General features: G+C 34.1%; 2 protein-coding genes across 7 annotated transcripts in view; one reads left to right on the plus strand and one right to left on the minus strand.

The window, feature by feature from the left end:
- Nucleotides 1-24,531, minus strand: part of LOC142972873 (odorant receptor 4-like) — a 323,505-nt gene that overhangs the window by 235,516 nt on the left and 63,458 nt on the right. The window lies entirely within an intron of this gene.
- The window catches only part of heph (polypyrimidine tract-binding protein 1 heph), a 422,565-nt gene that overhangs the window by 157,028 nt on the left and 241,006 nt on the right, over nucleotides 1-24,531 (plus strand). For all 6 annotated transcript variants that reach the window (XM_076114244.1, XM_076114245.1, XM_076114246.1 and 3 more), the window contains one exon: nucleotides 9,083-9,187. In XM_076114244.1, coding sequence (XP_075970359.1) covers nucleotides 9,095-9,187 — 93 coding nt within the window. In that variant the 5' untranslated portion in view covers nucleotides 9,083-9,094. Of the gene's footprint in view, nucleotides 1-9,082; nucleotides 9,188-24,531 lie in introns of those variants that run through there.

The following is a 24,531-nucleotide window of genomic DNA, read 5'->3' on the forward strand; positions in this document are numbered from 1 at the left end:
TCCACGTACGTGACAATATATTTTATTACTGAAAATAAACTTATGATAAAATAGGCGGTTTCTCCACCAAGTTTGTTACTAAAATGCGAAAAATGTGAGCATGTTCTATTCCTTAGGGTGTAGAACTTTTCAATTTGGCTATGAAGATCGTGTCTAAACTTTGCGAAACGCTTAATTTAAGTTTTTTACTGCTTGCTTTTAGTTGAAATATTGTATTAACGAAATACTTATTACAAGATTAAAGGAGGCTAGGGACCGCAAGTGGTAAATGAAAATAATAAAGTAAGCGATTTAAATGTTTTACATAGATTTTTTATAACAATCAGAAATAAAGATCTTTCAGTACTTTTCTGCTGCAAAATTCCGTCACTATAGCGACAAATTCTTAGAAGGCCGATAGTGTGGATCTAACAAAAGTTTTCTGTTGAACATTTAGTGTGTAAATGATCGTCTTTGTAGATCGAGAATCGCCTCAACCAAAATTCGCCATAAACAGAAAAAAATATCTATTCCAGGAAGTCTTAACAAACAATTCATACACACATAAGCCTGCATTAGCAACACAAGCCAGTGTTTGTTGTTCATCACAAGCAATTGAATATGAATAGCAATAGTGAGTTGTGAACTGTAGCAGTTTGCTTGGGTTAGTGAGAAGCTTGCCTGTTTGCGGAACATACTTGCCTCCAGGGCGCCTGTTGGTCTAAACTCAATGTCGTTATAACCCGTAGCAATGTTAGTTTTCCGTTTGTCTTACTCACTACAAGTTCATGTAAGCTCAAACTGTTATATACACGAACTTCATGCAACCAGAGTTTGTCTTTCGAAGAATAAAGACTAAAATATTACAACGTTTTAAACCTTATAATAGACTGTTTCTAAGTGTTTCCCGTATTCTGTCGTCCTGGTAATATTAAAACGAAAGTTTAGAGTTGCTTTGAAGTAGTCTCAATGTACAGAAGCAAATTAAATTTCAATACCTGATGAACTCAATTTATTAAGTAATTTAAGTTGATTCTCGATATTTCTTAGCCAATTATTTTTTGTTATTCTTTAAGTAATAAAAAGTAACACAACACTAATTGTATGTTGAGTACATTTTTATGTATCGATCAAAACATTGGTTACTTACTGTTAATACTTACTTTCATATTTTACGCGAAGCTAATATTTTTTGCCGTACCTACTAGAAATTACTTATTCAACAGAATGCTCACGAGATGTAAAAAAAACATGTTCTTGGACACCAGATCCAGCATAACAAGACACTCCAAATTATTCATTCCGTTTATCTGTCCGCAACTTAAACAATTACAACTTCTTCTGATGCAACGTAACGGATAAGAAAAAAGAAATAAAAACAAAACAAGGGAGCGTCACATACAGGGGGTAGGCAAAGTGAAAAGCTTATGACATTGGAGATTTGTCTCAGACCGCAATCTAACTTGCCAAATTAATTTATGACGACGTCACGTAGGGGAAATACCCTTTACGATTTCTATAAGATGGGATTTTGGTTTAAAATTCTATGTGCCTCTGTCTCTACAGCACCATTTTGCATATGGGAAGTGGTTCTTTAACGTGTATTTGTGTATGTTTTTAAGTATACTTTCTTTAAATGTTGATGATCAAAATGACGAGAGAAAGAATCGAGTATGAACTTGATTTTGATTCAAGAGAAACTACGACGTATGACGTCATAATGTCATCTAAAGAAATAAGGATACAAGTCAAACCTCAAATAAAACGTTACAATCAAAACGATCCATCTTCATTACCTTCTGAAGAACAATATCTTCGACCACGGCAACATCTCACTTTGCCATTGTTTTTGCCTAGCTTCCCTCGATAAACTTTTAATGCGTTTTTCACTTCGTTATAAATTATTTGAATCGTTTTAATTAGGCCGAACAGGCGGCAAATATCTTGTTACGAAGTAACGTGGGGAATATTTGCAAGACATAATAAGCGGATTTATTAAACTAATTATGCGAATATTTTAAGTCGTAACTTTTAGTACACTGAGTAAACGTTCCGGTATGGCTGAGATTTTGGGTCACAATAACGTCTGGCCTTGCTGTTTTAGAGAAATAGTGTTCTTTTATACCTCAGAAGGATTCTAATTTGTTTTGCTTATGTTGATATTTTTGAAAAATCTAGGTATTTGCTCTTTCTTGAGCTAAGATAAATGTAGAAGAAAACGGAGAAAATAATCTTAGCTACAATCTGATCAGTTGATAAAAATCATTTTGACCCCTATTAACACATCGTTCGTACTTGTGCTCCAATAAAACGTATTATGAAATATGTAGGAAAAATTGTGTGTTTTGATTAAAATGTGACGCAAAGGCTATTATTAAAGCACAAACAAAGATCCGTTTTTTATTGGCCCTGAAAAAGTTTGAATGGACGACAATAGCTTTGTTTTCCAAGAAATATTTTTACACAAGTGTAGGCAGCCTATACGGCGCGGCTGCCTTTTATCTTCAATTCCTCGAAACTATATGATGATTTAAAATGTTAAATGAACAAATAAATGAATTAACGATGAATGTTTTATCAAACGACACGATTTATTGTCTCTTAATGAAAATGTTTTCAAGGTGCGGACTCGCCGCTCTACCTTGACTGCTGCTTTAGGCTGATTGGCAACTTGTGCAAGCGACTTTTTTATAGAATATTCTCTATAGTCCCCGCGATTTAACAGCCAGTACCGATATGTAAAAATATGCCGGTCATTCAATACTTGAGGCTAAATATATTGACACTAAGAACTTAAAAGAAAGAGGATCTTACTCACATAGGAATACCAAATGTGTAAATTTATAAAAAAATACACACTATTACGTCATATAACATAATAATTAGCTAACATTAATTATTCTTTTACAAGTCTATATTAAAACACATAACAAAATAAATAATGAAACACTAAATGAAATGAACCGCGCAAGTTCCGAAGCCACAACCAAAACTCAAACAGCCGTGCGATCTCGTTACTTCATACATAATCATGTATTTAATAATGAACACTCATTATAATGCAATTATATTCGTGTCATTACACATTTAATGTCTGAGTGCACAGCAGCGGCGCGAATATTGATATTAATTTGTGATTCAATATTGAATATCCAGATATCAATATGTGTACTAACAACCAAGTGCATAATTGTTGTAATTATGCTATCTTATTGTGTTTGTTATTATATAAAAAGGTAGTATGTAAATAGGCGTAAGTGAATCTTAGGTCTTTTATCAGTTAATTTAAAAGAGAAAAAGAACTATAATACATTTTTTTGAAATGAAACATGTTTAACTAAAAATAAGCTATTTTGATTTGTGTCTGTCAATAATTTATCTTCAGTCAGGATCTGAGTATATTTATAGCTTTTATATTTGTTCGCAAATGTCACATTGCTATCTTCTCCATTTCCAATACAGTGATTAAAGTCCATCGCGTAATTTTCTGTAGAAACATATTACGAATAAAACTAATGACAATTTAGGTGTAGTACACATTTATGAAAAAATCCTATTCCAAAAACTACGCAACAAAAACCCTCCAAGTTTCAGCAGATGTAGTTATTCTTTCATTTCTACGCGCTTCATATTCACAGACAAATGTCGTAATTTAAATCTCAACCACTCGTCTACTAAAACGGCACATTCTCATAAAGAAACTTACACAGCATGTTACAAAAGAGTAACAAGAAACAAATGTAAGAATAGTGAACACATGATGTAAATTGAACATGTTGCTACAACATAATTGAGCAAACTTATTGGCACAACAAACGGAAGCCGGCTTCAACTGACTTCCAGGCACAATGAGAGCCGTCCGCCTGTTTACCGTAACTTAGCTTGCACCGTCGTGATTGCAACTTAATCGCCAACTTAGTGCTTAGAACAAGTTTTAATTCTTAAAGTATTCCGCAAACTTATTGTTTGTTCGGAGGCATTGTTACTCGTACTACAATTAGTTGGCCGGGCTTGCAATTTGCCTTATCAGCCGAGTTATGTTTGAGATTAAACCGAGTTGGTCGTATGTGCAGGTGGATTTCTCTTGGAATCTTTTTCTTAGCCTTATTATGTTGAATAACTGAGATAGTACGAGTAATAATCCGGTGCAACAGTAATCGTATTAAGGAATGGAACGCTTGGGGTTGAGCTAAGATTTTCAGACGTACGTCTGGTAAAATCTTTTTAGTAGCTCCGAGACATTCTACGACTGTTCTGTAATTTATCTCGGATTTATGATGAAGTGATAGCCGAGTGGTATAAGTCGACACCTCCCACGCCAGTGGTCGCAGGTTCGAACCCGAGGCAACACACCAATGACTTTTCGAAGTTATGTGTGTATTAGAAATAATTATCACATGCTCCAACGGTGAAGGAAAACATCGTGAGGAAACCTTGCATGCCTAAAAATTTGTTTAAAACATTTATTGAGGGCATGCAAAGTCCCCAACCCGCACTTGGCCAGCGTGGTGGACTCCAGGCCTAACCCCTCCCTCATTACGGGAGGAGACCCTTGCCCAGCAGTGGGACATTAATGGGTTAAATTTATTTTAATTTATTTATTTATGATGAAGTATTTTGATATAAATGGTAGGTATTTTCATAGCTAACTTCACAGTACAGACTGGTTTGTCTAAGGAAGACCCTGGTAGTCTTATATGTACATGTCTGTTATAAGTGTTGTGGACAGCATAATAGCGCGTGATTAATATTCAGTCTCAAACAAGTTAAATCTTATCTATTTTTATACAACTGGGAAAAAAACAACTTTAATTTTTTTATGGTTTTCTCACATCCAATACTCCGTCCATTGACAGAAGTCCACGCACATTCATAAATAGATTCTGACGTAGGACTTCAAAAACAGTTCGGATACACGCAGCAGAGTAATGTGACGTCACAATATACGTCATTTCCCTAAAAATAATCACTGTACATAATTCAAGCGTGCAAGCCACGTCTGCACAGTTGTGCTTCACTTTGAATTATTACTAAGAAAAGCTGTAATAAATTAACAACAATACCTACTTTCTACGTCTTGTGAATGTTGCGAAATTATATTGTACGCTTACTGTTAGATACGTATTTGTGCTATGGAAATCAGTTAATATGATGCTTGTTTTTAAACTTAATTTACAATTTTATTGAATATTTCTCTTATAAGGTATATTTTGAAGGATCTAATTGATTCTCTGGTCTTTGCCTACCACCACGAGAAGAAAGCGTGATGTTATGGTTGTATGTATGTATTTATGTATGCATGTATGGTATGTTTTATTCTCAAATGAATATAAATATAGGATATCTGTCCAATTGACTGAGTATATGAAGATTCAATCAAAGATTGTTTACGTTCTCTTGATGTACAGAATGCATTCGTTACAGGTTATGGGTCATATTACTTGTTAATTTACCGTGAGATTAAAAATAATCATTATCACTGTAAGGTGTCTTTACACATCAGCTGTTTTGTTTACCTATATTCCATTCATGAGATCTAAAATTGGTAACAAATATGTAGCTAGAGCTAGTTTTGCATTGAAAACACAATTTTGGGGGTAAAATTGTCGAATTAATTTGTTGTTTTTTCCTTGTTAACATTTTCTATTTTATGCATGTGTTATATCAATGCAAGTCTTGTTATAATAACATTTAAAGGTAAACTTCTATTTAATCAATTATTAATAGTACAGTATATCCTGCTACAGAAAGTAGGTGAAATTCTCTCAAAGTCGTAAGCGTGCAAGGACCATTAGAACGAAGACATACTTTAGTGACGAAGTAAAATGATGCGGTGGTAAATAGCTATAGTTCGCAGAAAAACGTTCGTAATGAGCTTACACGTTGCAACGAGTGCTCCCTCTGTTCCTTGTAAACTTATACACTAACATACACTGTGTTGTACTCAAGTTGAATTATAAATTGTGAATAAATAACCGTTCTGGTACAAACTTGCGTTTGCTGTCTGGTGGTGTCCGCTAACCGCAGCGATTCTATTTATACGAACTGTGAAAGCTGTGCGTACTTCGAATTAATTTTGTGTATATGTAAATAATACTTTTTTTATTGTATCGGTAAGTTGTATCAATTTGATTCGAAGAATATAGGATCAATACCTACGCCATGGTACTGAACGATTTACCTTCTGTGGACTAATTGTCAAGATTTAAAAGCACCTAAAAGTTATCTCGTGTTAACATATCCTATTAAGATTGTTAGCGTTTAAACTCTTCAATAAACCAGTGAATAAGCAACAAAGTTCTAGCTTGTTTCAAGGTACAATAAACAAGCTGCAAGCGCAAACAAAAAAGAAAGAGCCACGTTCTTATATAATCAATTGGGAGGGGAGCGATTGGCTTTCTATAATTTTGACGGATCCAATTATTTTATCTCTCCCGAACGATGGATACCCTCGAAATTAATTAATTAACTATTGGTATAATTAAATCATCCTGCCTCCAAAATTTATTCTTTCAAATGGCGGGCGAAGTTTGTTACTCAAATTATAATGGCTCCGAGATCATAACAGTATGATTAACATTACAGAAGTTTAATAAAGTTTATCGTAAATAAAGGGAGTGGGGACTGGAAATGATGATTCATTGTATTACTTCAACGTTAGCTGTTTTGTTCACAAGTTACGGTACTTAGCCAGGAAATCTGTCGTATGTTCTCAACTTTAAACTGAATTTATTCGGAACTATTGTAAGCACATACTAAGTACATGAGCTGTGTGTCATGGAGCATACAATTTGATTTAGTGTCTCATATTTTCAGGCGGTATGTCGAGTGTTTTTCCTATTGTGTGAAATTTTAAATTTGTAGAATACATTTCAGATTCCGTTTAGATATAAATATACAGAAACTAAGCCCTTTGAAAATAGTAACAAAAGGACTGCTTATGCTCATGCATTTGTTACACTTAAGTTCCTTTTATGTTGATTATTATGTATTAAACAATCAAAATTTGTATTTTAGTAACGCGTTTGAAAATAATGACATTACGACGTAAGTGTCCCAAATTGCACAGTTCCAACATAACACACGAATACATCAAAAGTTAAACTCAGTTTAAAAACCGTTACTAGAAATATTTACTCTATTCACCTTCGTAAAACCAACTTTCCCTATTTCATAGCCAAGTCTATCCAGGTTAATTTTTACTCCAGCAAAAATGATTCTAGCTGTCATAGCCCGTGGCATAGTTAAGCAACTCTGTATTAATGCATTCATTAATATAATTAATGGAGTTAGGTAACTGCCATAATAACAAGTTCCCGTCTCCTGAATAGTTGAAGAGCGTGGTTTCGTTCCGCGGAAATATATCACGGTCAATGTAGGTATTTAACATTATTAATAAACAACATCGGTATTTTATACGAGGTATTAAATATGTAATTAATTGACGTGTCGTGTGATGACAGTTCTCGGTTATTATATGCTTTTATTTGGCCATTATGATACTGGGTAAGTTGGAATGGTAGTGTGTTAAAAGAAAAATATTTTAGAATACCGCAAATGTTGTCTCAATGCCTAACAATAAAATTAGTCTTTGAACACCAACTTGTATCGCAGTATTTAAAATGTCCTTTTTTCCGGCAATCTATTAAACGCAAGATAAAAGAAAACACTTAACCGCATTTACAATATATTCAAAAACCTCCATACCAAAAATTAAACACTTCGTGATAAATCTAACTATCACAGAAACCAAATAATTTCGTATATTAACTCTTTACTATCAAAAACGGTTCTGGCGATAAATTCATTCAAGTCATTCAATTAGTGTGTAGTTAATTAATTTATTGTAACGGCACCCCTAGAGACTAGGGATGTCCCGATCGTTGGGAAGCGGTGTTTCTATTAAAACTTTGTGTCCTTTCTAATTCATATCAAGCTTTATCATTGTTTGGTTTTGTTAGTAGGTCATACAGTTGAACGTCGCCAAATTGTTTATAAAATATTCTTTGCTATATAGTTTATGATATATTAGCGACCCGGCCCGACTTGGTACGTACACAATTTTTGTCCCATTGATGCCATTACCACGGGGTTTTGATTACTGCCGATCCCATACAAACGTTGTCCTGACAACAAATAAACATTAAAAAAGGAACTATCCAATATAGTGTAATTGTTTAAAAGTGATACGCGTTCATACGTTTTCATGGTATATTTCTATTTATAAATATTGGTATTAAATCTTTATATCAGAAAATACTTTATTTAAAAAAGATTTCATTTAATACAGTTTTCAGTTGTTGATATTTTAATGATAAATTAATGTGCTGTAAATGTAAACTTCCGATTTAACGTACACTAAAAAGTCCATTCGCCGCCTCTCTGCCTACAGCATGACGTCAAACACTCACACAGAGGCGGACGACACGCCAATAACGCATATTAAATTTACAAACCGATATCAATTCGTTCATATTTAAAAATGTAACATATACATTGTATTGTTTGTTCGACACTGGTACCTGTCAGGGGTGTATTGAGTAATGCGGACTTACTCACGACCAGGCCTGCATTCGCGCCCATAGATTATTCATAACGTTTTCAACGGACCAAGCGGCCCATACGGAATATTAGAGAAGCATATCTGCCGAGTTTATCCGGGCTTTTCGAATTCGCTAACTAAATTGTTTTCGACGTTTCTGTCCAACGTGTTGGAAGCAAACGATGATACACGGAATCGGTACGGATTACTAAATGGGCCCAGATGTTGGGGCCAATTAGTAGTGTCGTCTACTTTTTAGATGCCGGCTGTTATGATAGATGTTTGTAGACAAATTGCATGCCTGATGAGGAAAGTATAGTTTGTTTACTCGAAGTAATTACATCGTATAAAAAAGTACACTTACAAAAGCTTGTAAAAGTTATTTTTCAGATGATTATGAATCCACCCGATATTTCTTTGTAACTAGAGTTAACTAGACTAAAATTAAAGTTTGACAATAGGTGTCGATATTTTACTTTGTAACTTGGCGCCAACATTTGCTCCAAGTCTAACATTCAATGGAACCTTTGTCCAAATATTTGAACCAACATTTTTTTCCAGGTTGGCGCAGCTATGATGTCCTGTCCTCTCCCCCTGCCGCTGTTGCCGGCGTTACACCCGCAACCGGCGCTGGCCTCAGACTTCCCGATTCACGTCGGAATAAAGGTAAGACTATTTATTTAGAACACCGTGTGACCTAGTGATGTGATTGTGTTACTGTTACTAATGTGATACTTACATTCAGATGCTCACACATAAAATACCAGCTTGTGTAAAGGTAACTACATGTTTACTACTTACATTACATAAAACTATATTATATAAATATGAATGTTTGTTATGGTTTCCTTCTGTCACGGTTTTAAGTTTTTAACATTCACACATCTTATAATTACACACAGATATAATATATGTTTGAAAATGATGATACCGCAAAATTACTCGCACTTATCAAATCCAAAACATATAGCACAATTTTCTAAATGAATAAAAAATTTAGTTCCTACAGCACCCGCTTGGGGCGCTGATCAAGTTTTCCTACATAATTTGTCGATAGTTAACCTGTTATTATTGCCGATAGTAGTATAAAATCGAGCTAGACAATTCACATAATAAGTTCGCCATATACCTTCACTCCATACTATATTTTAATACTACAGAGTAGACACAGTGTATCACAACGTCATATTTGGGGGCAAACTTTGTCAGACTTATAACCTTCTGTTTACAGTAAAAAGTCGTTTGCTTTCGTTGGTAAGTAGGAAAAAAATATGTAATTTTATCTGGCCGCTCTCGACGAGTTTCAGGCAACTTAAATTGCGAATATATCAAAGCTAAATAATATAAAGTACGGAAAGAATATAAGGTAACTTCGTAGACTTTTGCTTCTTAAGGCTCGGTGCACGTTTACATTTAAATGGGTAATTTGTTTTGGATTAATTTTTAAATGTTTGTGATGGTTCGTGTATGTTTACGTATGTGTTTTCTATTTTATCTTTTCGGGGTTCTGGCTGTATTCTTGTTCTTGAAATGTAAATAAAAATGGGTATACTGACTATGACAAAGTTAAATGGAGTATAAACTAGACAGATAATTAAATAATTTCGCAAAATTATGCTAAGTGGGATTGAAAACAATATTCTCATTAAATGTCAACAAAATTTAGATTCACTGCCAATTGCTGTATCACCACAATTTAGATGACTTTCAAAAACAAACTGTCAAACAAATGATCATTGCAACGTTATTAGCCCATTAATACACTAGCGGGCGGTGGACAAATAAATGCGTTATATTTGATAACTGGCCTAATCGGATCATTGCGACACCTGAACAAAAACGAACTAAAATTACATAAATTAATGCGTGAAATGTTGGGAGATTATCAGTACAATGCGATGATTGAACTGCATGTTTATGATGAAACAATTTTCAACTGATTATGTATAATACATTTTGTACCTATTTAACTACAAATTCATAGACAAACATGTAGGTTTTATACAGTACGGTAGCGCGATTCTCTACAAGAGGTATCGAGAGTGACATTTAAAATGTACTATATAATTAGTTCCATCGACGCTCGCTAGTGGCGCTATTTAATTTAGGATGGTCGATAGTACAGGCAGGTAGTAATTTAGGATTGTAGATAGTCGCGGTAAAGCAATTTAACATTTTTCTCACTTATTATTGACTAGCTGACCCCCGCAACTTCGCTTGCGTCACGTAAGAGAGAATGGGTCATCATTTTTCCCGTTTTTGTAACATTTTTCGTTACTATACATATACTATATTATATAGCCTATAGCCTTCCTCGATAAATGGGCTATCTAACAGTGAGAGAATTCTTCAAATCGGACCAGTAGTTCCTGAGATTAGCGCGTTCATACAAACAAACAAAGAAACAATCAAACAAACAAACAAACAAACTCTTCAGCTTTATTATATTAGTATAGATGTTAAAAAGTGTTAAACGGACGCCGATAATATTGAAAATGTGTTCTAAAACATTTCTATTCTATGAAAATATCTCTTCTATAAAATAGGTCAATAACCTTATTGCGTTCCAAAGTTATGATAGTTTAGTTTACTTTTAAACTTTAGTACACGATCGGTAATTATAAACTAGAATCAGTCTTTACATTGTCTGTCGGCTTAGCCTCAGCTCTTTAATTAAGATTTCAATTAACAGATCAATCAAACGAAACAACTTAAACACCGTTTATTTAGAATATCTTTATTAATTATCTACTTTTAATTAATATTTAAAGTTTTTTTTTTATTTGTAGGTATTTATCTACCAAATTGACTGAGTTGTAAATGATACTGGTAGTTCGAAATATAGAACCGATGAGTACTGGCAGGAAACTCAAAACTACAATAACTTCGAATGCTACTAATCACTTATTGAGTAAAATACTGCAACGAATAAATTTTATATATGATGGCATAGTTTACTCAAAACATATAAGAACTAAATAAACTACAGGGGATTTTTTTACAGTCCATGCTATCGGGTCGGCGCTGATCAGTTTTTTATACACAATTTGTTTATAGCTTCACGGTTTTTGTTAGTCGATGATGGTAGAAGAATTACTCCTTTATTTTACTTAACCTGAAGAATTGTAGACTTTTAAAAACATAAACATATATTTTATAATATTATAATGCAATGGGTCTTAAACGTCAGTGACCACGGTCGATGTAATTCGATCGAAACGTCGGGTAAAAAAATAAGGTATCCTGAACTTTAAGTTTTAATCGCGTTTAAGACCCGTTGCATTATAATATTATGTATACAAGTCACGAGAGTTTAAAATCGTTAACCAATATTTTAATGCGAAGATCGATAAAAGAGAAACATACTTTGATAAAAGCTTTAATATCTCGAAACAGAGTTTGGCTTAGCAGGTATACCTAGAAGTGGGTCAATGTGGATTGACCTCAAACTCTAAGAGCGGCGCAAAATGTTCTAACTATAAATATTGAATGTAATCTCGCGGTTTACATGAATAATAAAGTAACTAATTGATCAAAGCCGAAGGTTCTATCTAATCTATTGAAGTCCAACAGACGCTTCTGAGCGGGTTGTTTATTCAAAACCTCTAATTTTACTTCAAACACGGAACTAATATTTAAGAGATAATTATATTTGTATATAACTAACTCGGCTTTATTAAGTTCTGTGTAATATCCGTTGAAATTTATTTAATTTAGTTATCAAATTGAATATTTAGAATACAGTATAGATAATGCTTAGTTTAAAAAGTTATCATACATTTTTACAACCATTCAGTCAATCCAACCATACAGAACAAGACACTGAGCTTATATTATAGGTACAATAAGGATCAAGTAATTACTATTTCTCGTTATGAAATACTAAGAATATTACGTCACTGAATTATAAAATCCTCGTACATTTTATTTCATGTGAACACACGCATGCTGTAATCCGAACCTCGTATAAGTTGTTAATGTAGTTGCCTTAGTTATCATTCGAAGTAACGAGTCTCGACAGTATAAAGCGTAGAATTCTCTGTAAACGGTTCACAGCAAAGTAACTCAATGCCTATTGTAAGAAAATGTTAGCAGAAAATGAATGCACGGGGCAATTTCCTACGAACAATTCTCTCTAGTCGAATAACGATGAGTCGGGTGTAAGCCGCGCCTTAAAGAATTAATGTCGCAGACGATGACGACTTCAGTACCAATATTTGAGATGAACTTTTGCCCAATTACCTTTGCAAGTTAAACCGTCTTAATTTATAAGTATTGATTCGTACCGTGCCGAGTTTAATTAGTTTTCAGCTTTGAGACACTCGCCTCATTTATTATCTGTTAGATTTGTTGCTCCAGTTCAATTGTACACTGCCGTAATTTTAAACAGTATATATTGATTTTGATGAATGATACTTTGTCTTTCGAGATAAGGGGAGGCAAACTTTACTTAAATTGTGTTCCTTTGTCTCGTGAAAAACTTTCTGTTTACTTAGAACGTGTACAAAAATCACCACAGCGAAACCTTTGAAACGTCGCCAATTCACGCAAAACCGCACAGTCGCTGTGCAACCGCATTACCAAATAAAATTTAACAAACAAAACGTTTACGGAAAGTTGGAAGTATTTTATACCGACTCGCGTACGCTCAATTTTGCACCGGGCGAAGTCATCAAAAAACTATTAAGCTGCAACTTTTAACGCAATATGTGCACTTTTCTAAACGCTTTATCACAAAAAACAACAAGATTAGTGAACGCCGCGATGCATAAGTTTACTCATTAAAGACCAATTTCCCGAAACGTCAGGAGAGCAAAATATGAAAAATTTGTTGTTCCCAGTTCGCTAGTTGGAAGGCGAAGTTTATAAAGAATACTTTGAATAATGCCACGAGCAAACTAAAAGAGTTTATATTTCAAACACTATTACTGCGCCTGTCAACTTAATTTACCCTGTTGATTCAATTTTCGTCCACGAGTGCCATATTTCAGTAGTCGTGGAGATTTCAATTCATACATATTTGAATAAATAAATATGCATGAAACCAATTTATAGAGGGTGCCTGAGTCGGGGGCCGGCTGAGCGGTACAATATCAGTGCCCTCATTAGATGTATCCCGCTGCTACGCTCGCTACGGCTACGAGTTTTGCTACGGAAGCGCCACGTAGACCGCTACGATACAGCTTTGTCGTTTATTGTCTCATATTCACCGCGCCCTTATTACGATCCCTTGATTTTGTGCTAATGCGATTTTATTGAAATTAGTTTTTGGGATTAAATTAAATTCGCTCTATTGTGTTATTGTTTTATGGTAATATAAGAAACTGAAAAAGCTTGCGAAGATGAATTAAGTATATTATTATTTTCCATAAAAAGCACTAAAGATAAACTATCTTATAAAGCCATTTTAGTCTTAAATGAAGAAACAAAACGTACTAACTACTCACTGGTTAATGAGCTCTATACACTCCACAATATAGGCGGAACCACTCAACTAATCATTTACCCATTGTATTATGCCATGTAGTTCTCAATACATAGTATCATAGGCCTTTGGAAGCACTGACTTTCAATACCGATAGAGGCTGAGTAATATCTCACATGGGCGTGACACAGACATCAAACCCGCACTAGTCATAGTACTCTATTGATACACTACCTATTGGTCACATCAAAGGTATTCAGGTATTATGCAGAATACCCGTTCATTTGCCGTCAAAAGCAAAGAGAACATTTGATGTGTATGTACTATGTTTAATAGAAATTGCTTTTCATACATATTTACATACATGCATATATTATTTAATACATTTTAAAAACTCATACAAGCCGTCTTTAGGTACCTCGCAAAATCAAATTTTTTTATATAATTTTGTTCTGCTATTGGCAATGTCTGACTGCCTCTATAGCCTGTGATAGTACATACCACTACAGATCATAAGGTCTTCTGTTTGACTCTCAGTTCTTTTAAAGTGTGTTTGGAATTTATGAAATTGTGTCTAATATTTCTCAATAGCTACGCATCATTGAGGGGCCTCACCTCGCAACTTCCGCAGAATCGTGGATTTATTTAAATCTTTAACTATGGCAAATAGTTCATTTATTCTTATAAAATAAAATTGTCAACCTGTGACGGTCAATGCAATTCGATCAAGGCTTCGGATTAATAAATAAGGTATCTTAACCTTTATTTTTTTCAATCGCGTTTGAGAGCAAGCATTATAATGTTGTAAAAGTTTCAGTTTTGCTCAATACATTATTATTGTTGAAAGAAAACCTTATTTGCTCAGTTTTTCAGTAAGATTTTTAAACAAGTATTTTTAAGTTATAAGTTACTTAGCCTGGAGTTGTTGCCTTCACTCCTAAGTTATAACAAATAGGTATTCGTAAGTTGAAAACAACCTGTTACTTAATGCAGTTCACTTACCCAGGGGTTAAGAATCGAGTATTTTTTAACTATTAACAAAAGATGAGTGGTGCTGAAATTCAGAATTCTGATTTATTTATTTTATCAGTACTACATATAATCAAACTGAGTAAACGAAGTATCTTGCGACAAAAATACTTAATAAACTATTTGCTAATTATTATTATAAAGCATGTGTTTACTGAACTGTAATTTAACGGTTTAATCCACCCCAAGGCCAGTTATTAGTCACTTCAATATGGTTCTAATACTACTAATTGCTCTTTTGATTGGTCACCTTACATAAAAACATAAACTAAATAAAATTCTCTACCATTATAAAGCACGTGAGTGAGCAGCATTTAGAAACTCCCATAAGAGTATAAGTCGTAATCACAAAGCTTAACAAGCGATTTACGAACATAATAATAACAATTTTCAAACGCACAGGTGGTCTAATGCTCGCCTATAATAATGCGACAAGAACATATTATTTCAACACACTGAACAGACAACTTCACTAGCGCATAATATATAAAACATAGGTGCAACGCAAATTTTTCAAGCTCGACATATTGAAGTAGACTCTCACGAAAATATATGGTCTGTAGTCATCGATTGAAAACCAGCACTTTTAGAAATAGAGGTAGATTTTAAAGTCTTGAACGTTTTGTGAATTGAGGTTTATTTAGAGAATTTCTCGCTGAAATATATATAATGTTTGACTTTGTGTATTAAGGTATATATAACAAGACAATACAACCCACTCAACATTGATAGTTCTATCCTCATAAATTAATTTATAAAATAATCGAATCATTCAAGGTAAAATTGATGATGCTACCAAGTAACATGTTTGAAAACGTAACTTGGTCCTTAGATTTATTCAATACAATTCTGTTCATGGAATTTGCAACTCGACTGAACTGAGTCCACAGTCTTACTTTCCTTAGAAGTTACCACGACTTTCTTGCTTAGTGCATTACACAGTCTCAAGACCAAATTTTAATCTAATTAAGACATCAGGTACCAAACCAAAGTTGTGTCAAACAAAATCTTCATACTAAAAGCTATTCATATATGTGGGAAATACGAAACAGAGATCCTGTTGCGAATGCTCCACAAACTTTGAATGCAGAACTCGAAACTGACCCATCGTACCGTCAAAGACATTAACTACAACTACATAGTGTACGTATGTCCAGATATTATGTCACTACGTATTCAATTCGGTGATGTACCACGAGTTGAATGACATCAAAGATGCCGTGAGAAGTGGATGGACTGTAATTATTTGTTCCTCTGTAGCGTGTGGTATATTCTGTTCTTTGTCCTTTTGAGAGTTGGAAGTGAAATTAATTAATTAAATTATGCAGTGGTAAAGTATGTTGAGTTATTTCTCTAATAGATTTTGCAGTCGCAAGTTGAAAAAGTCGAAATAAAGGTTGCGTATCTATCTGAATATTTAAATGTTATTATTACATAACATTGTAATTTATTTCGAACACACATAGATAGATAAATTTTGTTTGATAGCAATATTCACATTCCAAGAAATAAATACATCTTGTTTGTGGACGCTGTAAACACAGTATTCGTTTTACAAATGTTCCTGTAACTATGACATCTAAAGAAGGCAAGCCTTAGGCAATAGATAAGCCACGGCTTAACGAAATCCAAGTCTAGTATGAAATATGAGAGTTGGGAACTAAGTTGGAGCAGTCAATTCTGAGCTGGAGCTAATATCAAAGACAGACGCAGCCGCTTGCAACAAACTACTCGTATTTTATTGTACACTTTAATAAATATATAAACTTGTCTTGTTTACTTTTAGGATACCGTTTTTTTACAGGTTTGGTTTCTGTAAACTGTGTATTGAAATATTTAAACATATAGAAAAAAAATGTTTTTTATGTAATTAATAATAATTTGTGCAAAATCTGTCCATTCCCTTGGAACTAAATTCGTAACAACGCGATGCACTGATGCCAATAGAATCAAACTAGCCATGCAGATGTAATAATTCATGTAGATTATTGCTTTGAATAAAAGTTGAGGAATTAATACTTCGTAGTTTCAGGGCTTTTCTTATTTTTTTTTCCGCCTGCAATGGTAACAGGTTTTATTACTAAAACAGCTATAATGTAATGAGACTTTAAATAATAAAAACTCCAAGTGCGCAATGTGCGACAGATTTATAGTTCGACCTTAAATTCTAAGGCCGCTTATTAATTTACATCGTAAAGAGTTAAGATATTACGAGCTTTAAGAAATTTAATAAAACGACGCTTTATAAAGAATCTGCTTTATATTACATTTTTCGTAAAACATATTTAATTTTTCTTTCGCATAATAGCACGTTATCAAAACGACGATGACAATACGCATTTAAATAAAAAAACCGTATTGCATCACGCCTTTAGCCGAAACCTTCATAATGACAAAAATTATAAAAACGTTGGATCGTTTCAATGGAAATGTAAGTACATCACTAACGAGAAGCGACGTGAACGAAAAAACGACCAAATATTGTGATATTAGTGTTGTGCGCTAAATAACAAGGTATTATCTCGGGAACAATATAAATGTCGGCTTCGCCGCGTCGTGGGCTAGCAATAACCGCCGCTCAGTGCCTAATGGCCGCCCGTCCGTCATCTTCCTCGCTTTAGTGTTGTCGATATCGATATTTATACTTATCGACAATACTGTTCACGTTTCGTCTTGTCTGTTTGAAGTCGGGATGTGAACGGCAGTAAAATCTAAAGATGGATGGCGCGCGCCGGTATGTGTTTATTATTGTGTGCGTTAAGAATTGCACTGCGGTATCGCTTTGGACTTCAAAAAGGATATGAGTTGCTTTTTATTGGTCTGTTTGCAGTTTAACTAGTATCAAAATAAATATATACATGAACTAAGACATCTGTGAGTATTTTAAGATATTACAAGATTTAAAAGGAAGTATTTCGTAACTGCGATTTAGATATCTTAGTAACTTATAAGAATGTCTCTTTTAAGCACAGAACCATTTTATTATTGTCACAGATGTTTGATTAAAATTGCCACAAAGAAGGAAATGTTTTTCCTAATACTGCACTGCGTTTATAAGATTACTCTGACAGCATTTCTAAATAAAGTTCTCAAGCATAACAATAAGCACCTTACGTTTTTATTTCCCCGGTTGCCTTGGAAATTAATTCTCTGTCCAATAAGTCCTTTCTACCGCCGCGAGAACCTAGACTTATGGCAACGCATTTCATAATATAGCGAACACAACCGGTTAATATTACAATTTATTTTGAGTGAATCAACAAATAGCGCATATTCCAATAAATACACGAATAAATATATTGTTTATTATTGGAACCGCTCAAATAGTTACTGAAGCCTTTGCCCAATCAGCGCGACTAATTACATCAAAGAGCACAAAGTAAATATTGGATGTACTGTCAGATTTTTAAATATGAAATGCAGGATTTTACGTTCACTGATATTCGCTTTTACTTTGTATGAAATGGCTTGAACAAACAGTGCGCGATGCGGTGATGTTTCTGCTATTTTTCAAATTACTTCGATGCCCGCGAGGCATGAAGCCCGTGTGTTTTCGCAATAGTTATTTTATTAACAGCATCTCCATTACATGCTGTCCGCTACAAAAGCATTGTTATAAAAGCGCACGTGAAATTTCTATTCGTTATTATGTTAGTTGTTTATCGATATCATAGTTTTTGTTTGTCCCAACATTGCGTATTGTGTACATTTTTTATTTCGGCCTACAAAACTTTGATGGAATTTAAATTTGATGTTTTTATAGTTTCGTGTAATAAAATATCAGTTGTTTGAGCCTTTTGGATCTGAATACTCAAATATTTTTTTAGTCATTTGTGTTTAGAACTTTGAGTTATTATAGGGGCTTTTTAATAAATTTATTATCAACAGTCGTTAATACATGACTGTTTGTAATAAAACTACTAAAAAAACTTTTTGTAAATACACATACTAACCAACATTAAAACTACGGTATTACATTTCCACTTTTAATATTCCTTTACTCAAAACCGCTATCAAAATATTTCATACATTTTCCTCTGCAGATTTTTTTCCAAAAAGCATGAAACAAGATAAGCTGCTTTGAAACCCGAGATACCCAACTAACTCATCCATTCGACCGAGTATTCCCAATGGCCAGTTTAGAAGTACTGCTCGTATCGGCTACTCGTTATAAAATCTGTTAAAAAATTTAAAAAGTACCACTACCTAAGTCCCGTAGTAGAAAAGAGGAATAAAGAGATGTACGTATTTGGCGCTTTATCTTTCCGATACTTACTCGTACGTACTCTTACGATTACGTAATGTTTTATGACTGTTTTAGAATGTTTTTTATAACAATTATTGCAGTCAGAAAAAAGTCTATGATAATTACTTTTCATTAGAGTGGACAAAAATACTGTCATATAAAAAAACCTCTTTATTAAATAAAACATAAGCCGTCGTCTTGGGTAGAAAAAAATAATAAACTGTTTAATCATGAATTAGATATTGAAGATAGATGTAAAATACGGGCTAATCGAGTTCCGTAAAAATATAATATGCTTAAATTGTTTCTATAAAATTTTGAAGTAACGCAATTCCTTACCACAGAGTAAGGGCATCATCGCAAAAACCGTGCCCAGTAGGAAGACACATTTAATTAACTTGACTCCACTTATTTGATATTGATTTCACTTTAGAATCGAGAACTAAACATTTAGTTTACTAATAGCCTTTGCATTGTACAAGCTCGCGAGTTTCAGGTTCTAAATTCTTGAACTAACAACTTGGTAACAACAATATTACACAAGCGAACAGTCAGTAATCTCATCAAGTCAAGTCCAAGTCGCTAACTTGCCGTGACACTGTTCAATCTCAGTATTGGCATCTAACTAAGTTTCAATTGTAACATGATCGCTTCATTCAACTAACTATTAGGTATCTATTATCGCTGGATGATAGAATTACGCTGTCTGTCAACTGACATTCTGATATTTGATCAGTTTTGACTAAGTTTAACAATGAATAGAATGACGACAAAGTGAAACTATACCCCGGGAACGAAGTATCTAATGGCCGCTATTTAAGTAGTACCACTTTAGTTGCAAGATTTCACGCACCAGGTTTTTTTGTCTCATTAACCCCCGGTTTATGAGTACATTTAGTGGTAGTTTATCTATTCAATAGCGTTTTTTTTTGTATGAGTTTTGACGCTATTGAATAGATAAACTACCGTTAAATGTACTTCAGAAACCGGGGGTTAGTGTATGAAATATATTTAGAGTCAAATTTGTTTCCTATTGAATAAATGTAGATTGCGAAACATGTAACAGTTGTGCAAAACTGGAATTTGAACACAAACAATCGAAATCAAGTAAGCACACTGAAAGCACTCTCACAGCATAAAATTAACCAGTACCCACAACCCGAAATTACCTGATTAGGTACCACAAAGCCAACTATGTGTTCAAACCTCAATTGATACCGTACAATCGAAACTCGCATACCAAAGCTTTGCAAGTTCGCTACCAATCGAGCAGTGACCTATCTCACCTATCGTTAACTTTAATCCCGTTGTTTGTCCAGTCGTTATGTCTTATTTGCAACACGTACCGCAGCTTTATTTTACCATGCCCTCTAGGTATAACACGGATAAAAGTTTTCTAATAAAAGGCCCTCCCGATAGGTAAGTTTGTGTCGTTGTCTCGCTTATTGCCTACAGGTGACAATTGATGGCGATAGCTCTTTTTAACTGACTTCGTCGTGAAAGTTTTTTCTAACGTAACAACACTTAACAAGAAAATGTTGCGTGATATTATATCTCCGGAGCACTTTGTGGGGAGAGCGGTTTTTATAAGGATTACGTTTGACCGCCACTGCTGGAGATAGCTAAGCGACGGAACGAAAGCTTTTACTTTCTATCGCTGAGAAAATGTTCTTGTGTCTTTAAGAATATCTAAGGGCGGATCAATGTGAACAAAAACTGTGCCCTTATTTTATGAACTCTCGTACATTTACAATATTGTTATTTTGCTTAAATAACAAAGTTTACAAACAATTGATTCATAGCTAATTAGCATTGTATTTCACATTTCATCTGCAAATGATAGACAGAATTCGAACGAATTTTGTTCTCAATCCTATAATGGAAGCCTAATTATCTTCCTGTCTGCTGTCCAACCGTTAACATGCTAAAATAACATACGCAGCGTAAAACACAACATGATACCCGTATTAGTTAAACGCCTGAACACACGACATGAATCAAAACTATCCAATCCCAGTCATTTTATTAATGGCTGTAATCCATTTCTGTTTTGCTACTAATAGTTTGGTAACATATTGAGTAAAAAGAGCAATATATAACGTTAGAAGGGGCGTTATCGTTAGTTAAAAGGGCGAGGTAATATATAAATTAATTTTTAACACTACGCGCCCTGTAATTGGTGGTTCGCGTGTCACTAACGGTTCACGCACAATTTGTACGCTCCTACTCGAAGGCATCCGGTTGAGGTGCTCTTAGACGGGCAACTAAAAATCCATCCTTTTAGCAACTTAATCGTGAACAATTATATTTAAATCGTATAATACTTGCCTCACAGTTTTAGACACTATAAAACAATGACCAGTAGATTTGTTTTAATCAGGTATTTTAGTTTACATCCTTGTTATTCATTTACATTCAGTTTATGATGAAAGAGATCAACGCGATTTCCAACGTGTGGTAGTTGGTACCTTACTTTGATTCTAAATCCACAATCAAGGGAAACTAATTTTCGCATTCGTTATTTTAAGTATAAGAGTATGTATTTATAGAAACAATATTTTCTACGTTTCAGCAACTGCAGTCAATAAAAAGTTTCCCATAAATTGCTCGTGTAAGATTATTCTTCCGAGTGTTGTGAACTGGGCCAAAACAAATGAATGTATCTGTACTGTATTACTGTCGGGGCCAATTAAAATTTTGTTTTCTGTCAGCCACCGTGAAAATGTTTTATGGCCTGTACTGTGGAAGTTTTTCTGTACGTCATGTGATTAGAAGCAGGCGATAAACACGCGACACTATCTTGAATTTAAACTTTTTACTATGAGTAAAAGTTCCATATTGCAGACATTTTATTCTATTTTAATTGTTTTCGCCGAAACAGATGTCAGATGTATTTAGATTTCTTAAAGTTTTTGTTAATGATTCTCACAAGTCTTTTTCAAAACTGTAGTTACAAAACCATAAAGGTTAACCTAAAAAGGCATTCAATTCTAAATACCAGTAAAACTCGAAAAAAAAAACATTCCGTATTCAAATAAACAAAGGCCCATGAAAGATGCAAAGCTCACAAACAAAACGGATTGTAACCGGTCAAACGCACGCTGTTGCGTTCGGAAACCGTGGCGGCAAGACTTCCGGCAATTCAAAACTGGAACCGGCGCGGACGGCACGTTTCCGGCAACCGGAATGACTTAATCCCTTGTGTTTAAGTACTGAGATCGTCTACGATAAAGTTGTTTGTTGATGTTATCAAAGCGATATATTATTTTTTGCTCGTTAAATTATATTTCGTGGTGAAATGTTTAGATATTTATGATTTACTTCTTAATACTACAATATCATAGCTCAAGTAAAGTATATGAGAAAATTCGACGATTGATTAATTGCGCGTATGATACAATTTAGTTAATGAAATAGAAATAATTTTATTTAATGATCTCATTGTCTAGTAGACAATGTGTGCAGTAATATCAATTGCCAATCAAGGCGACACAATGTGGGAACAATCAGGTACATTTTGGAAATCAGTTATAAGCTACCTCTATACTTGATAAAGCTGTTATGCAGACGATTAGCTGTATAAATAATCGCATGGAGGAAACTAATCACGTAAATTATCATTGCTAAAAGAATTTACAAAAATGCAGCAATTAAAACATACCTAACCTTAGCTTAGTTTCCAACAAAATCTGCTGGACAAACTTTTGACCAAACATTGGTCTCTCCCTCGTTGTATGGTTAGTGGCCAACCTAGTGTCAAAGTGGTTCAAGCCGCCCGAAAGCCTTTGACGTGGCTTCAAACATTGGTGAAAAATGATCGTCACGGTCGAATCTCGCTTCCTTTACTAGGGAATGTTCGGGCAACTCCTAGCGCGACTGTCGGAGAGGTCACGACGACTTAATCTCCCCTGATTAACTACACTGGCGGGAACATAGTCTGCTACGTTGTTTTATACGGTATAGGTTTGTTGAGCTAAAATAAGTGAAAATGTAACTAAGAAGGCTTATAACGGTAGGGTGAAGTTTTGCAATAATTACTTAGTATAGTATCAGTGCATCAGGGTTTTCTTTCCTCTCGATTTTAAATTGTAACTTTATTCCACAGTTTTTTAAATCAAATTCACCTAAAAACTGTAAGCCCTACTTCATAAACAACTTTAACCTCGTACCAGTAAAAATGCTTTTAAAAACTTCAGCAGACGGAACAAAGAAGTTGAATTTAATGTTAATAATTTAAATGCTACTGTCGAGAGTTCATGTTCATACATTCGGCGCGTGTTACAAGTATACATTCCTTCACTTTACTAACTACACAGTTCGCCACATCCGACAACTTTTAAATTTTTAATGTAACAACTTCCTTTAAACTTTCCCTGAGCACGAAATTGTGTTGACGTATCCATAATACGCTTTCCCGAAATCATATATTTTGCCCTACCCTTGTTTTACTAATTTAAATTCTTTAAAAAGTTACCTCTACGGGGGTGTATTACGAAAATTTGAATAATTTCGAAAATGAAGGAAAAGTACACGCGGTGTCATACCGCACAAGTTGTGCTTCGGACGATCAAGTTGATTTCTTTAAACTTGGAATGTTATAAACCTAATTAACGTGTGCACACAAAAAGTATTTTTCACTATTTTAATCAGAACTGTAATACTTGTATGGGTTTTATCGCTATTCGTCACGGTTGAGATATATTTCGATGCCAATTATCGTCAGAGAGAGCGTTGTTTTTCAATTTACTAATTAAAAGAAAAAACCCTTGTACTCGTCCAATCATAAGTCATTGAATAAATCACTTTAAAATAGTGGAAAGTGCAGCTTTACTGCAGTAATTGTTACAAAAACGAAAATAAAAAAAGAGTTATTAAAATGTGTGTATTTTCTAAGCCAAATAACAAGGCAGTTTAACATTCATAAGTCGTAAACATAGCCACATGTCGCAATACATAATGAAGTCAGTTTTCCTTTTATGTTAACATTACGACAACATTGTTGAAAGGCACCGAGCACCGTAGAGACTTGCTATTAACTTCATGCAAGTTGACTACAAAAATTTTGACAAAAATGACTCCCCATGGAACTTGTAAGTGGTTAAACGGATGAATTGTAATTACTTATGCCGTCTGTTGTAAAGGAATGGGAAAGTATGTGACTTTAATGACTTCGTACAACCAAAAGATAATGTATTAGAGGAATAGAAATGGCTTAAGACTAAATATCGTGGTAAGTTAATTTAGCCATTGAATTTTAACTTAGTTATGTATTTTTGGTCATGAATTCACTCGAATTAAAATAATTGTCAC

Source organism: Anticarsia gemmatalis, chromosome 5 (genome assembly GCF_050436995.1).
Source record: "Anticarsia gemmatalis isolate Benzon Research Colony breed Stoneville strain chromosome 5, ilAntGemm2 primary, whole genome shotgun sequence".
In the NCBI taxonomy this organism is placed as follows: domain Eukaryota; kingdom Metazoa; phylum Arthropoda; class Insecta; order Lepidoptera; family Erebidae; genus Anticarsia; species Anticarsia gemmatalis.